The sequence below is a fragment of the Haliotis rufescens genome, unplaced genomic scaffold (genome assembly GCF_023055435.1).
Source record: "Haliotis rufescens isolate VD_foot unplaced genomic scaffold, xgHalRufe1.0.p SCAF_15, whole genome shotgun sequence".
Taxonomy (NCBI): Eukaryota; Metazoa; Mollusca; class Gastropoda; order Lepetellida; family Haliotidae; genus Haliotis; species Haliotis rufescens.
In genome coordinates this window covers 15,162,741-15,180,439 of record NW_025963835.1, presented here as the reverse complement: position 1 = coordinate 15,180,439, position 17,699 = coordinate 15,162,741, and the positions used below count along the sequence as shown (strand labels likewise).

At 40.4% G+C, this 17,699-nt stretch overlaps 1 protein-coding gene across 4 annotated transcripts in view; it reads right to left on the bottom strand.

The window, feature by feature from the left end:
• Nucleotides 1–3,498: 3,498 nt before the first annotated feature.
• LOC124138733 (proteoglycan 4-like) overlaps nt 3,499–17,699 on the bottom strand; it is a 44,511-nt gene continuing 30,310 nt past the window's right edge. Inside the window, exons 1-5 of one of the 4 annotated variants that reach the window (XM_048396179.1) lie at nt 12,421–12,607; nt 12,169–12,268; nt 9,390–9,493; nt 8,353–8,470; nt 3,499–5,557 (exon numbers count right to left, since the gene is read on the bottom strand). In XM_048396179.1, the coding sequence (XP_048252136.1) occupies nt 4,255–5,557; nt 8,353–8,470; nt 9,390–9,486 (1,518 nt within the window). In that variant the 5' untranslated portion in view covers nt 9,487–9,493; nt 12,169–12,268; nt 12,421–12,607 and the 3' untranslated portion in view covers nt 3,499–4,254. Of the gene's footprint in view, nt 5,558–8,352; nt 8,471–9,389; nt 9,494–12,168; nt 12,269–12,420; nt 12,608–17,699 lie in introns of those variants that run through there. The other 3 variants (XM_048396181.1, XM_048396180.1, XM_046505579.2) reach the window with 3 other exon arrangements.

Genomic DNA, 17,699 nt, shown 5'->3' with positions numbered 1-17,699 from the left:
TTGACGTCAAACGTCTTTATGACGTCAAAGCACAATTGTATCCTTGTACCCATATGGTCCTCTTCTGGTGGATCACAGTTATTGATAACAGCGAAGAACATTTGGGGACTTAAAATGCAACCCTGACGGGTATCGATATAAAAAAAATCTGCTGACAGGCCTTTTCAAGTTCTTACACAGGCTGAAAGAATATCATACATAGATGCTGTTAAAACTTTCCACATCTTCCAGTTTTGCAGAGAATCTATGAAGACACATGACTCAGAGGGGCAAAAGCTTTAGCATAATCGATAAAAAAGCAATATGATCTACCTCTTTACCTACAACTTTGTTCAATTAATATAGAAGCTGACCCGTTTGACGAACTCCTGGTGTCCACACGCAATGGTGTCGTGAGCCGATAGTGTAGATTTTCCAAATGTGTTCCAATTTCTTAGTTCTCCTGGTCGAACACCTCGTATGAAGAACCCAAGGACAGTACCATCTTGACAGTGTAGTCGTTTGACACTTAACGGCAGTATTCGTTTGGACAAGACGGGTATTTGTCAATCAGTAATAATAGACGTGCCTAATAATAAACGAGGGTAGGAATGTCGTAGAACGCCTCAACTTGGATACTGTTATATTCCGGCTAAACCAAATTTGATCTGTTTTGTTTTGTGTGTTTGTTGTCTAACGCCACACTCAGGAATTAACCAGTTATATGGCGGCGGTCTGTAAATAATCGAGTCTGGACCAGACAATGCAGTGATTCATGTCATGAGCATCATCAAAGCAACTGGGATACGATGATATGCATCAACCTAGTCAGCGAGCCTGACCAACCGAATTGGCATAAGCTATACACAGTAGTTCGTGGGAATAGCTAAGATATACACATTTATGACATTTTCTAGCATAATAAAACTTGCAGGTATTGCCAAGGGTAATAGCATATAGTTTTTGTTTTTAGGTTTTACTTTTTCCAAGTATTTTAATACCGTGTGTGAGGTTTTATTTTTTCCAAGTATTTTAATACCGGATGTGAGGTTTTATTTTTTCCAAGTATTTTAATACCGTATGTAAGGTTTTACTTTTTCAAAGTATTTTAATACCGTGTGTGAAGTTTTACTTTTTCCAAATAATTTTAATACCGGGTGTGAGGTTTTACTTTTTCCAAAGTATTTTAATACCGGGTGTGAGGTTTTATATTTACCTTGCAAGATCTGATGTGTTGAGTAGCAGACAAAGTTTGGACGTAGTGTTTCAAACGTCTACTGTTCTAAAATCGAAGACAAGAGTTAAACCCTTTTCATTATGGATGACGGGAATCGAACCCACAACCTTCTGATCAGTCGTCAGGCACTCTAACCATTGGCCCACATCACTGAGGTACCGTGTTTAAGCGTATATTTCCTGGCCTGATATATTTTACGAGCGTTTGTGTAGACTGTCGTAAGACACGCTTATACATAATATTAAACAAATATTAATAAATGTTATTTCTACGGTTTATAAGTCGGATACAACACCCGGTGTTGGTAAAAAATGTAAGCCCTCGGTTCATTTTCGCCTCTACATAAATCGCATAAAATATAATGGACCAAATCGGTATTGGTGGTTCAGCAAATATATTTTATGGCATCTTCTTTTCTTTCCAGAGAAAAGCGACGTCTCTTCCCCATCCTCTGTGCAAATAGAGTGAGTGAGTGAGTGAGTATGGTTTAACGCCACTTTTAGCAGTATTCCAACAATATCACGGCGGGGGGCACCAGATATGGGCTTCACACATTGTACCCATGTCGGGAATCGAACCCGGGTCTTCGGCGTGACGAGCGAACGCTTTAATCACTAGGCTACCCGACCGCCCCTTGTGAAAATAGAAAACACAACACGCCATCTACAAACTGATGCCGTATGTTGAGTTGGTGGATTTCTAGGTGACTCGCTTCTGTGAAACCCGGTTACTCCGGTCGGTACCATTCTCAGAGAAATCTACCGGATTAACAAATCTGGATTAACGAATCAAGGATAAACTCTTTTGTTCCTGAAATCCTTCATCTCCGTCCCAACAGTGAGTGGTCGGAATCCGGGGGTTCCGGACCAGCAGGGTCCTGACTATAGGAGTTCCACTGTATTCCTACCCAGTTGTGTGGCTTCTGGGTAATATATTGACATGGAAGATGTCTCATTTTTGTCTACAACGTATCTTGAGCTAAATTCGGCCAATCGAATACAATCGAATAATGCTTCTTTGGAATACCCAAACCTGATATTTTCTAAGTAAATGTATACAACCGTCTCATCAGATTTGTTTTTGAATATTTTTTCAAATCCACACTCCGCAATATTCCAACAAAATGACGGCGGTCTGTAAATAATCGAATCTGGACCAGACAATCCAGTGATTGAAATCTTGAGCATCGATCTACACAATGGGGATACGATGGCATCCATCAACCAAGAGAGAGCCTTTAGTCGCCTCTTACGACAAGCACGGGCTGCTCATGACCATTTCTGGATGGGATCTTCATTTGCACATAATTAATTAATTAGTGCTGCATCCCCACGTGACTACATACTGAATAGAACTACTTACATATGAATGCTATTTTCACGGGGTGGAGTAGGTCTTCAGCAACCCATGCTTGCCGTAAAAGGCAACTATGCTTGTCGTAAGAAGCAAATAACGTGATCGGGTGGTCAGGCTCGCTGACTTGGTTGATGTATGTCATCGTATCAAAATTGCGTGGATCGATGCTCATGAAGTCAATCACTGGATTGTCTTGCCCAGACTCGATTATTTACAGACCGCCGTCATATAGCTGGAATATTGCTGAGTGTGGCGTTAAACAACAAACAAACCAACAAATTTCACGGAAAAGGGATGAGGTGAGGTGAAATGGGGTTTAACGTCGCGTCCAAGATTATTGCACTTATATAGCGACGTGCATGTACGTGTATGTGTGTGTGTGGCTGCTTGTACTAGTCCGGACTGATGCCGATTTATAGTGCTAGCTCACTGGGATACCATGCCGCAGTTTAACATGAATACCCCACTCAGACACAGTATACTGACTCCGAGCCGACCAGTCCTTGTTTTAGCCCCTTTATGCCGAGCGCCAGACAGGGTAACAACAAGTACCATCTTTTAACGTCTTTTGGTATGACGCGGTCGGGGATCGAACCCCGGACCTTCCGCTCTCCGGGCGAACGCTCTACCACTAGACCACGGAGGCGGTCGGAAAAGGGATGAAAGAGCATTGACATTGCATCATTAACGAAAGAAACGAAACGAGCGAAGGCACTGTACACATCTGAGAGATATTTAATATCGTTTAACACTATTAATACACAAAAGTAACAGGAACTACAGGTTTAAAAACATTCCATCTGAATTGTATGTTAATTGTATTGACGTGTCTTATGCGTCTGGGTCGTGATAAGCATATTGGACTTGTGGTAACGGATTGACCAAGACAGTTTCGTGCCAAATATGCTAAAATACATTCAGTAAGATACGTTTTCAAAATTTTATTTTCATTTTCAAAACAAATTAAATCATAAAATCAAATCAATATAATGTGAACTTTTATCCCATGTACCTGACCGTCCAGTACTGTGACCACTATTGCCTCCGACTATCGGAACAATGACCTGTTCTTGACATTATTCACTATACTCACACTGGTATTATAGTGCCACTGATAGTATAGTTTCATTCCCACTAACACCATTACTTACATAGGGTATTGTTTCGGTATTACTTATGGGACCAGGGGCGGTCGGGTTGCTTAGTGGTTAAAGCGTTCTCTCGTCACGCCGAAGACCCGGGTTCGATTCCCGACATGGGTAATGTGTGAAGCCCATTTCTGGTGTCTCCCGCCGTGACATTGCTGAATATTGCTAAAAGCGGCGTAAATGGGACCGTGTATTTCAAGATTTAAAGGTTCAGTTTTCAAGGACTGTGACATTTGAAATTTCCGATACATCTTCTATGTAGTATTTAGTGACATAACAAGCTGTATCCTATGGGTCTTCGATTTGTAATTGTTGTGTTCTGTCCGATGGACGAAAACGCACCTTTACACAATTGCGTGTTGTAAATGAACACATAAATGAATGTAGATGTATAACATTTAGGCATAAATGCTTCTGTTGGATTTGTTTTACTGATAATGACCTGGTGTATGTCATCTTGGTCAGCCTGCTTGTAGATCTCCTGAAAACTATCTATTCATCAGTTCAATTCCTACGTTACTCGCCTGTTGGAGATCATTTCTTTCTCATAGTAGGCATTTGAAGGTCCGATGTATCCGGAGCTTCTGTGGGCAATGGAGGAACACTGACTTCTTCTGTTGTCAATACTTCCTCAGTAGCGTCGCCTGTTGGAGATCGTTTCTTTCTCATTGGAGGCATTTGAAGGTTGGATGTATCTGGAGCTTCCGTGGGCAATGGAGGAACAATGACGTCTTCTGTTGTCAAGATCTCCTCAGTAGCTACGTATTCCGCCGATCGTTTTTTTCTGAAAGCAAGTGTTTCTACTTGGGTAATGTCTGATGCTTCAGTTTCTGCCTCGGTGACTCTTTCTTCACCTTGTGTTATTTCTTCAGTAACCATACCATTGTGTGTGTTACCATCTGATCTCTTCCTTCGCACAAAATCTGTGTTGTCCGTTGAAGCTGCTGGTGATTCGGTGGGTATGGAAAGAATCACCACTTCCTCTGTTGTCATCTGCTCTGCTGTAACATCAACGTCCGCGTCTCTCCGAGTTCTCTTCATCCTTGGAGATGTTGTATCTCCCCTAGCCTCCACATAGCCTCGTGGAACCTCTTGAGGTTCTTTGTCATATTCTTCGGTGAACATTTTATCGTTTTTCAGAACTCCAAGAAGGTTTAAGCGTCCCTTCTTTACCGTCTGGTCACTACGGGATACAGATGCTGAGTCTATTGGATTCATGTCACTGACTGAGCTGGTATCTGGTTCGTTGCTCACACTGACATGTATGTCCTGGTGTGATATTGTAACGTCAGTATGGACAGGTGATTGTCCAACACCAGGCTGTGGCGGAGCATGGGCAACAAGCGCAGGGACATCGGGATCACTCATGGTCTGGTCCTGATGTGATATTGTAACGTCAGTATGGACAGGTGATTGTCCAACACCAGGCTGTGGCGGAGCATGGGCAACAAGCGCAGGGACATCGGGATCACTCATGGTCTGGTCCTGATGTGATATTGTAACGTCAGTATGGACAGGTGATTGTCCAACACCAGGCTGTGGTGGAGCATGGGCAACAAGCGCAGGGACATCGGGATCACTCATGGTCTGGTTGCTATCAGACTCCGGGACATGGTCGACTCCTTGCATTGGATCCAGATTCTGCATTGGCACTGGATTAGCTTGAAGACTCTGGCTGACTCTGGGGTCCAATGCGACCTTCTGTGACTGGTCCATTATCTCCACTGATGTGAACGGAGGAGCATGGAAGCCCTGTCCCCACTTAGTTGGTGGTACTGGTGGAAAGTTAAGATGATGTGCAGGGCAGTTGTTGTCCACTGCGATACAGTCAGCATCACTGCAACACATAGTAGCACTTAAAGTTACTGTCAGTGTTAAAGTAAAACTAGACTAAGCTCCGTGATCTGATACGCGTTTCACAAAGCGATCTTAGTTCTGTGATTGTCTTAATTCCTGTTCTACCATAGATCTAACGAAGCGCTAAGAGCACTTTGTGGAACGCCCCCAAACCCCCATCCCCCCACCCACCCCCTGGTGCCTACTCTGTAAGAACAACGAGTACGTCCTTTATGTGTGTGTGTGTGTGTGTGTGTGTGTGTGTCTGCTTGTACTAGTCCGGAGTGATGCCGATTTATAGTGCTAGCTCACTTAACATGAATACCCCACTCAGACACAGTATACTGACTCTGAGCCGACCAGTTCTTGTTTTAGCCCCTTAATGCCGAGCGCCAGACAGGGTAACACCAAGTACCATCTTTTAACGTCTTTTGGTATGACCCCCGCACCTTCCGCTCTCCGGGTGGACGCTCTACCACTAGACCACAGAGGCGGTCCTGTGTCTCGTTGAAGTATATGACATGATGTTATTAGTTAAAGTGTCTTTCGTAGCCACGTCCAGTATATTTTTCTGCTTGCCTAATATGACAACGTATGCGGCAATTAAATAAAACATAACGAATTTATTATGCCGAAACGTTTACACTATCTGGTATTATTTTATCGCAAATGTCATGTCAAAATGAAAACTTGACTCTTACAACCAGTGAAAATGACAGGTCCAGTACATGTGTTTCCGATACAACGCTTTAATGTAAACACAAACGTTAACAATGGAATATATAATGCACTAAACGTGAACGTTTAAACAAGTATTGTAGCTAAAATGAATAGAATTATCATAAACATGTCCGCATGCTGAATCAGAATACTGCGGGCCACTGTAACCTGATAGCAGTCCGCTTTTCCCTATTTGCTATGTGACGTCATTGCCGTCACGTTTCTTTTTGTGTGACGTCATCCTATATTATGTTCTATGACGTTGCTATTTGTAAATCAGTGACCTGATGGGTTTTAACACATAACAGCCACTACAAGTATGTTGCTGTGTGTTGCTTTGTTCTTTTGGGGATAAGGTAAAAATTCTATCCATTTTATCTGTAGTTACGTTAAATCAATTTTTCAGGGCATTATCATTTGCTGAAGTCTTCTGTCTGTTCAACTGCCCTCCTTCGCCGACTACTCTATATGTTTAATTAAACCACGCACGTGATTTCTTTAATAATTGATGACCTTGCACATTAATGGTATACAAACACAAAACAGTTTCGAATCAACGAATTTTGAACCAGAATGTTCATGTGAAACATGTGAGATGACTGTTACTGACGGTATACAGTCTCATATTAGGTCAGTAACAACCATCTTGGATTTTTACTGACAGTAGCAGGAAAATATTGGGCGATGCATGAGCCGACCCACATATTTTTCTGCTAACCTAATATTATACCGTATACAGTAACTAAAGACACCATAACGAATTTATTATTTATTATTACTTGCCCGTGAAGAGATCACCCGTTTAATAAACATACAGCTTTATTACACATTGTGTAATACCAAAACGCGTGCTTATGTACTCTCGGAACACGTTTCACGAACAAATATTGAAAGCTCTCAACATCCCTTGGCTTATTCAACGACATTGCGTGTGGAGTTGATAGATCACTGAGAGGAGCTTATGCACACTCGATGACCCCAGCAACCTTGTTGCTAGGCTGACGTCACATGGCATTGTTTCGCCGATGGATCTTGCATCAAAATTCCACAAATTACGTCATCGGGTATTGTGACGTTATTGAAAACTTTGAGGTGCAAGGCCCGTTCCACAAGGCGATCGTATTGTAGCGCAACGACAGTCGTTGGTCTAAGTTAAAGTATGTGAGATGCGAAAGTCTTAGCCCTACGATAATTTTGTGAATTCTAAAGGTAGACCCGTTGTATGGTATGAAATGCATACGTTTCAACTTTTGACGTGTTTGAAGTATTATTCTGTTAAACTCATGTCGTGGATCATGTAGGTGTCAGCCTATTCGTACTCAACAGTATAACTAAACTCGCTCCCGTGTAAAACCAATTTTATGAAACTCGTGAATAGTTGTGGTATCTGACTCGCTTTCGCTCGTCAGATACCACAACTATTCACTCGTTTCATAAAATTGGTATTACACGGGAGCTCGTTTAGTATTCTATATTTATGCTGCTTTGTTTTGCTATCTATTCTATTGCTTTTCCCTATTACATTCATTTGCTATGTGACGTCATTGCAGTCACGTTTCTTGTTTGTGACGTCATCCTATAGTATGTTCTATGACGTTGCTATAACTCAGTGACCTCCGTTGTAAGCTTGTTTTACTCTATATTTCTTATAAATAAAGTCACGAACGTGTCTTTGCTCATCACAATTAATGATAAACACAAAACTGTGTCAAATAACGAATTTCTGTACCAGAATTTCCATGTGAAATATGTGAGGTGGGTGTTGGAAAATCCAAAATGGCTGTTACTGACGGTATACGGTCTCATATTAGGTCAGTAACAACCATCTTGGATTTTATGACGGTATACGGGCTCGTGTGGGGTCAGTAGTTTTGCTCTCTGATTGGTCAATCTCAGTTTGAGGCATAATAATAATAAATTATATGGCTGATTCAAGACCGGTAGAATAACAATTTAATCTGATAATCTCCCTGCTCTACCCCACAGAAAATATATCCACATTAAAGTTAAATAATTCATTTTGAATCTACATTGAATTAAAAGATGTCATACATGTACAATGCTGGTGTATCCTACCTGCAACAGAGGAACATCTTGTTATAACAGGCACACCTCAGTCCACATCTGGTTAGAATAGTCCCATCTACAGCCACCATGTCAGGACTCGATAAACGAACCCGGATGAAACCATCTCCTACAATATGCAGAGAACGATTGATCAGGAAAGTAACAAACTATGTTCACCCATGATGGTTACCTTTGCTGTTTAACGTCGCACTCAGCAATATTCCAGCTATATGACTGCAGTCTATAAATAATCGAGCAATTGAGCAATTGAGATACGATGACATGTTTCAACCAAGTCAGCGAACCTGACCACTCGATCCCGTTAGTCGCCTCTGACGACAAGCATAGTCGCCCTTCGGGTAAGCATGGGTTGCTGAAAACCTGTTCTACTCCGGATCTTCACGGGTCGCATTGTCATCTGCCTGCTTTATTTGTTTCGCCAAATTGGATGCAAGCAAACCTCACAGCTCAGTGATTGGTGTCATGAGCATCGATCTACGCAACTGGGATACGATGACATGCATCAACCAAGCCAAATTTATGTGCACTAAGGTTGTAAATGGCCTTTTTCAAAATTTGAAAAGAAAACAGCGGATCTTATTTGGGGCCAGTTGTTCCTTCTGGAAATATGGTAACAGAAAACTTTCGGCCATGCTAATTCGAAACTTCATCGCCTAAGAATACTGAGTCTCGATCACCTGCAAATTCCATTGGGCGTAAAAGGCAAATTAGTCAAAACAATCGTATGACTGCATCATTGCAATCTGCGATGACACCGGGTGTTCATGAAAAGGGTTTACATGTCCTGCTCTAGTGGAAGCACCCTCCACTCATACAATTTGCATGAAAACGTAAGCACGCAACTACAGCTCTTATCAAACATTCAAAGGTCGCTGAAAATCATTCTGTCAGACATGGAGGAAGTGTTAGGATACACACCGAAATGTTGCCTCAATTTCCTTGTTCATGACGCCAACTTCTAAATACCGCTTAAAGAAGATAGTAAATAGCAACTGAAGTGCACTATTTCCTCTTATATTACCTACCTGTGACGTATACTGAGAGTGACTCATCATGACAGTCTCCGTATGTGCCTGACGTCATAAAGCCGATGCACGCCAGCAGGACGTTCCCCAGCCGCATCTTGTTACTGAAACACGGGGGACAACCCTGGTATAATATAACACACACATAGATGTGGTATGGGATATGGGCCGGCTGGTTGATACGTGGACATAAAGTACTGAAACACAGTGGACAACCATGCTATAATATAACTCACACATAGATGTGGCATGGGATATGGACCGGATGATTGGAACATGGACATAAAGTACTGAAACACAGTGGACAACCATGGTATAATATAACTCACACATAGATGTGGTATGGGATATTGACCGGATGATTGGCACGTGGACATTAAGTACTGAAACACAGTGGACAACCATGCTATAATATAACTCACACATAGATGTGGTATGGGATATGGACCGGATGATTGGCACGTGGACATAAAGTACTGAAACACAGTGGACAACCATGCTATAATATAACTCACACATAGATATGGTATGGGATATGGACCGGATGATTGGCACGTGGACATAAAGGACTGAAACACAGTGGACAACCATGATATAATATAACACACACATAGATGTGGTATGGGATATGGACCGGATGATTGGCACGTGGACATAAAGGACTGAAACACAGTGGACAACCATGATATAATATAACTCACACATAGATGTGGTATGGGATATGGACCGGATGATTGATACGTGGACATAAAGGACTGAAACACAGTGGACAACCATGATATAATATAACACACACACAGATGTGGTATGGGATATGGACCGGATGATTGATACGTGGACATAAAGTACTGAAACACAGTGGACCACCATGCTATAACACACATACACACTAAGCGTCTGTTGTGGACTTGATGATTGACATGGGAACATACAGTACTGAAAAACAGTGGACAACCATGTTATAACACACATATACGTGTAGAGTGGGATAGGGACCGGACGATGGTCACACAGAGATACAGTACTACAAGACAGCGGCCAACCATCCTAAAACACACATATACACTTAGCGTCTGTTATGGACTGGATGATTGACATGGGAACATACAGTACTGAAACTAATGGCCAACCATGATATAACACACATATAAACTTAGCGTCTGTTATGGACTGGATGATTGACATGGGAACATACAGTACTGAAACAAAATGGCCAACCATGATATAACACACATATACACTTAGCGTCTGTTATGGACTGGATGATTGGTATGGGAACATACAGTACTGAAAAACAGTGGACAACCATAATATCACACATACGTGTAGCGTGGGATATAGACCGGATGATGGTCACACAGAGATACAGTACTACAAGACAGCGGCCAACCATGCTACAACACTCATATACACTTAGCGTCTGTTATGGACAGGATGATTGACATGGGAACATACAGTACTGAAACAAAATGGCCAACCATGATATAACACACATGTACACTAAGCGTCTGTTATGGACTGGATGATTGACATGGGAACATACAGTACTGAAACAAAATGGCCAACCATGATATAACACACATATACACTTAGCGTCTGTTATGGACTGGATGATTGACATGGGAACATACAGTACTGAAACAAAATGGCCAACCATGATATAACACACACATATACACTTAGCGTCTGTTATGGACTGGGTTATTGGTATGGGAACATACAGTACTGAAAAACAGTGGACAACCATAATATCACACATACGTGTAGCGTGGGATATGGACCGGATGATGGTCACACAGAGATACAGTACTACAAGACAGCGGCCAACCATGCTACAACACTCATATACACTTAGCGTCTGTTATGGACTGGATGATTGGCATGGGAACATACAGTACTGAAACAAAATGGCCAACAATGATGATTGGATGATTGACATGGGAACATACAGTACTGAAACAAAATGGCCAACCATGATATAACACATACGTGTAGCTTGGGATATGGACCGGATGATGGACACACAGAGATACAGTACTGAAACACAGCGGACAACCATGCTACAACACACATATACACTTAGCGTCTGTTATGGACTGGATGATTTACATGAGAACATACAGTACTGAAACACAGCGGACAACCATGATATAACACATACGTGTAGCGTGGGATAGGGACCGATTGATGGACACACAGAGATACATTACTACAAGACAGTGGCCAACCATGCTACAACACACATATACACTTAGCGTCTGTTATGGACTGGATGATTTATATTTATAATCAGACTAGGCAGGGCGGGACAACTTAGGAATGGCCAGGAGTCCGAACTTGACCACACAGAAGGAAGCGAGCTACAAAAACATGTTTTATATCACTGGAAAGCTCTCGAGGAGACGAATCCAAATAATGTGTGTCCCAGTGTGTTCACATGTTCATAAGCTCAAAAATTGGCTCAGAAAATGCATTACTGCAGAAATTTCTGGCAGAATTTTTTTTATCTGCAGAAATTTCTGGCAGTATTTTTTTTTTCTACAGAAATTTCTGGCAGAATTATTTTTTTCTACAGAAATTTCTGGCAAATTTTTTTTATGCAGTAATATTTAGCAGAATTATTTTAATTCAGGAGAAATAAGATTCAATCATTGGATAGTTTAACCTTGAGTTGCTTCAAATGACCTTTTTCCTCAAAACAAACATTTTTAGTTCACATGATTACAAGCAATAAAATAAAACTAATTTCGTGAGATATTTCAAAAAATTATTTATTCACATGCTATATTACAAGACAATTCCTTGGGAGACTTTGCACTTTTCATTCTCATGAATGAGTCGTATTTTCTTGGGTGAGGTGATTTTTTCAGAGATGGGTCCTGTCACAAAAGAAAATAGATGTATAGATGAGATGGATCCATATTGTCTAATATAATGGATAATGGCAGCCTATACGCAGCTAGAGTTTAACTTTACAATAGAGCCTGCGGAATAAAATGTATTATGAATGTAAATAGTGTGCTTTACTTACGTTTTCTTCTCAACATACTTGAAATGAAATTTTTTTTCGTCTGGTCATTGAAAGCTATGTGCACATATTCTGAAAAGATATGAAAAAAACATTAAAATGCTTTTCATTTCAGTAATTAACACATTCCACAAGCTTTAGACACATGAACAAAGTAAGATAAGTGAGGTGAGTTGAAATTGGGTTGAATGTCGCGCCCAGGTTATTGCACTTATATAGCGATATGTGCGTGCGTGCGTGTGTGTGTGTGTGTGCGTGCGTGCTTGTACTAGTCGTCTGCATCTTCCGTTTTGTACAGGTCACTCCATAAGTTGTCAGTGACTGCATACTTGTGTAGGGGGCACTCAATGTTCACACTGTCATGAAGCTGAAATTATATAAGGATGAGTATACTGCGAAAATTACATTGGATTAATTCGTTAAAAGAGACTTATGTATCATGTTTGGGAGAGGCATTCAGATAAGCAAAATTTGCTTGTTTGCCAATCCCTCCACTTTTGGAAATAAATATGTTTATATCAAGAGACTTCTAAACCATAACCGAACTCAGAACTAACCCCATGTGTCGTAAATGGGTGCTCTAAGGTAAAAGGATGGTAAACACGTGTTTCATTGGCAAGGGATACTCAACCCTTATGATCGGAAAGGGGGTCCAAGGACAAAGGAGAGACCAGACCTACTACCCAGAGGGGCCAGCCTGGTACAAGACTTAGTGTAAAGCTAGCCTAGTCTATGTCATCAGCAGCTGGTCACTGCGGCGGAATGTGGTTTTGGCGTTGCTGTTCAAGTTCGAATTTCCGATAGGCCTGTCTCCACTAAAAAAAAATAGATAAATTTTCGGACAGCATAATCTGGTGTCAGATCTTAAAAAAGGTTCCGAACGACTGTGAAACCATGGTAAGAAGTATTATTATTAATGAAGCAACCTTCCCAAATGTGTGTGCTGCATAAGCTGGAGTGGTTCCCCTTGAATTTTTCAGAATATGAAACGACAGACGAAACGAAAATTAGTTTCGCTTGACATATCCAGTTGGGGGTTATTCTTTTTTAGTTTGGTGGAAAAATGATATGAAACACTGGGGTCTGACTGACTGTAAATTGTGCATTTTCTTTTACTTGCAAAGATCGTCCCTCAAAGGATCCAAATGATGCGGACTATGTGCCAAGTCTGTTTTCCTTCAAAACAGAGAATGCTGCTACCACAAAACAGAGAATAAACAGGCAGAACCGTTTGAAAGAGAGGCAAGAGAACGTTCAGCGCAGTATAGCTGCATCAGCTCTTCTGTCTATTGCTAGTGTAAGTTCTCACTGATGTATTATTTTCATGGAATACCATATGCCTTTTAGTTTAGTGCAAGTAAAATTATACTTTACATACTATAGTAATCTTCCAGGGTCGGGCCTTGTGCTTTTAGCTCCTAAATTTGAAAAAAACACCACATTTTCAAATATAATGGGACATTTTAACATTGTGCTGTACGGGCCGGTGTGGTTGTACCTTTGGTTATTTGAAATTTTCACATAAGGGCCCATGTCAGAAAATTCCTAGAGTGAACCCTGATCTTCTCACAGTTACTTGTTTTCTTGAACATTTTGAAGATAATTTTGTACTGTTTAAATTAAAAATAGACATATTATGTTAAAAAAATACAAATTATGTTGTTTTTGTCAACTACAAATATTTGATTGTAAAAGACAGTATGTGTTTCACAAAAGAGTTTGATAATGTGCATAATTACAAAGCATGTCTGTGCTAAGTTGTAAAGACTTATATTGTTTCTGCAGATTGATGATGATAACAGCCCTGTCAGTGTTAGTGTCCAGACTGATCCAATGATGACAGCTCGATCTTGCTATCCTGCATCATCGCAGACTAACATACAGAACCGCGAGATGGAAGACCTGCTTTCCTGGAAAGAATATGCCTTGCATCTTGAGATGACCAACCGTGTCCAGGAGAAGTACATCAGCACATTGGAAAAGCAAGTTGACCTCACACAGACCCTAGTTCAGTCCTTACAAGTTGACATATGTAAATTGAAGAAAACTGTATCAGAGCTTAAAGTGGAAAATACCTGAGTATGCTGCATGAAGAACATTAAAAAAACTAATGACAAACAGTTGTCATTATATACAGGTCTACAGAATGTTAGTGTATTTATGGACATTTGCAGCGAGACTTCTCATCATGTCAATAGGAAGAAGAACAAGCTTTCTGATGAGGATGAACTCCTCCTAACTCTGATGAAATTGAGGAAGAATTTATGCATGCAGGACTTGGCATACAGGTTTGGTATATCTTAGTCATCGGCTACGAGGATCTTTCACGCATGGCTTGATGTACTGTACATCCACCTTGGAAGACTAGTGATGTGGCCTGATACTACTGAAATGCACCTACCCAAGTGTTTCCGCAACAAGATTTTCAGAAGAGTAAGATGCATCATTGACTGTACAGAAATCTTCATCGAGAGAGCCAGTAACAACAAAGCCAGATCCCAGACTTACTCAAGGTACAAGCAGCACAACACAGTGAAGTTCCTTATTGGTATCAGTCCATCAGGAGCCATCATCTTTCTGTCCCCTGTATGGGGTGGACGAGCCAGTAACAACAAAGCCAGATCCCAGACCTACTCAAGGTACAAGCAGCACAACACAGTGAAGTTCCTTATTGGTATCAGTCCATCAGGAGCCATCATCTTTCTGTCCCCTGTATGGGGTGGACGAGCCAGTGACAACAAAGCCAGATCCCAGACTTACTCAAGGTACAAGCAGCACAACACAGTGAAGTTCCTTATTGGTATCAGTCCATCAGGAGCCATCATCTTTCTGTCCCCCGTATGGGGTGGACGAGCCAGTGACAAGACCATAACTCTTACAAGTGGCATCATTGACAAGTTTGTGCCAGGTACACATGAAACAATGGTATTTGTAAAATAATTTGTATATATGCTTTATTTCCTGATACAGTTTTATTCGCGAGGAAATTGGTATTTTATCAATGAAGCGTTGAATCAGGGTTGCATATAGATAGTTTTAGCTAGAGACATTTTTATTAAGATTTCATAAAATAATTAGTGCAAATGTTCCAAGGAATCTTAACTATACTTTGATTACATTCTTGGCATAGTACATTTTGAAAATATGATGTGTATTTGTGCATGTATAAATGTAGGCAGTAATTATTATATAACTAAAAGTGGTATACATTTCTACAGGTGATGTTGTTCTGGCTGACAGGGGCTTTTTCATCGACACTGAATTAGCAACTCAAGGGGCACAGCTTATGGTACCAGCGTACACAAAAGGCAAGAACCAGAGTATATTCCAATGTGCGGATACATGTAGACTGGGGTGTGATGAAAGGTCCTCTCCCTATCACTCTTGTCAAGAAAGCGAACACTTCAGCAGAGACCACTGTCGGAAATATGGTTCAAGTATGCGCAGCTCTTGTGAACCTGTGTCCTCCAATACTAGAATAGTGGTCTACATAGTATACATGTATATAACATAAGTATTGGTAATGAAGTTGTGCTGAGTAGTGGATCAATTTCAGTTGACTTGATAAACATAATTGATCCTAGTACTACTGCTATGTTCTATATCCTTGTTCTGCTAAGTTAATTTTGAACAAGTAGATGTTAAATTACCGGTACATGGTAAACACTTTTTGATACAAAAAAAAGGAACTGTTGATGTTATCAACATGTATTAATGTACAGATATATTCAGCTTTTTGTCTTAATATTTCATTTATCATGACAGGTGAATTATATACGCATTGAAGCACATGTAACACGTGTGGCGTCTCCTTGGGCAAGTGACTTTGTTTGAAATGTGCCTCTCTTCACCTAGCAGTGAATGGTTACCCGGTAGGATGAGATGACAACGCGGTAGGATGAGATGACAACGTGGTTGTTAACCTTCTATCACCTAAAAGGCAGCTTGGGTTGTATACTGTAAACAGGGAATTTTTTGCGACCGTTTTATTATTGCGAGTTTTGTGAACGAGACTCAATCGCAAAACTTAGTGTATGTATAAATAATACATACATACTTTATTCATTGCAACACGTCATCAAACGTTGAAATCTTCAACCAGAACCACAAGTTACTCTAAAAGTTAAAATCACAAATGAATGCAGAATGGTCACACAATACATCACAAATGACAGTGTAAACAGACCAATTAGTGTCACTGTTACCTCACAGTAATCAATTATCAATTATCAACACATCAACTCGCAAAAATATCTTGTCGCAGTATTGTCTTTGGTGTGGTATTCGGAATATTTTAACGGCGAAGAAATAAAGCTGTCTACAGTACTCCCCAGGGAGCTGAGAATGATTCTTGAGTGCACATTGACCCAGTGACCAGGGTAATAGCGCTTTGAGCATGCCCCTGAGTGGGGTGGAAACGTGCAATATAAATAGCATATTATTATTATAATTATTTATCACATATAAACAAACTAAGAAATGAGGTGTTTATATTTGCTGCATATCACTCTTTCCACACAAGTGCTACAACTTAAGTGCTTCCAAACATAATTATTGATGTGTGATGTGTAACAATAAGTTCATGAACAACTGAACATGATGAAGACAAATGGGAAAAAAATTAATTGATGAACTTTGAGATTTAATTTAGTGTACTTTGGCTTTGTAGGGTTATATAAATGGACAGTAACATTAAAAATGCATTTATGTACATTTGTTTGTTTGTTGTTTAACTCTGCAATCAGTAATATGTTAGCTATATGACAGCTGTCTGTAAATAATTGAGTCTGGACCAGACAATCCAGTGATTGACATCATGAGCATCGATCCACACAATTGGGATATGATGACACAGTTCAAACAAATCAGCGAGCCTGACCACCTGATCACGTTTGTAGCCTCTTACCACAAGCATTGATGTACATACATTGCATTGTATTATTCATACTTTATGCAGCGACGCCTTTCTCTGGATACTGGGTGAACATGGTTCATCTTATGGTCATGTGCTCTAGTCAGTAGTTCAGGTAAAACAATTCTCAAAAAGTAGAAATCTAATTTCACTTTCAGTGAGTTCCAAAATGTAGTGTCTTTTATGACACGTTCAATATGGATACCCTTTCTGGACCAGACAACAAAGTCACAATAATTCATATCACAGACATGTAACTGGCCTTGCACCTGATGATAATAATTGTGGCTAGTTTGAAGCGAGTTTATACAAACAGGATCATATTTTACATGAGGTTTTAGATAGAACTGATTATCACAAATTTCACAAG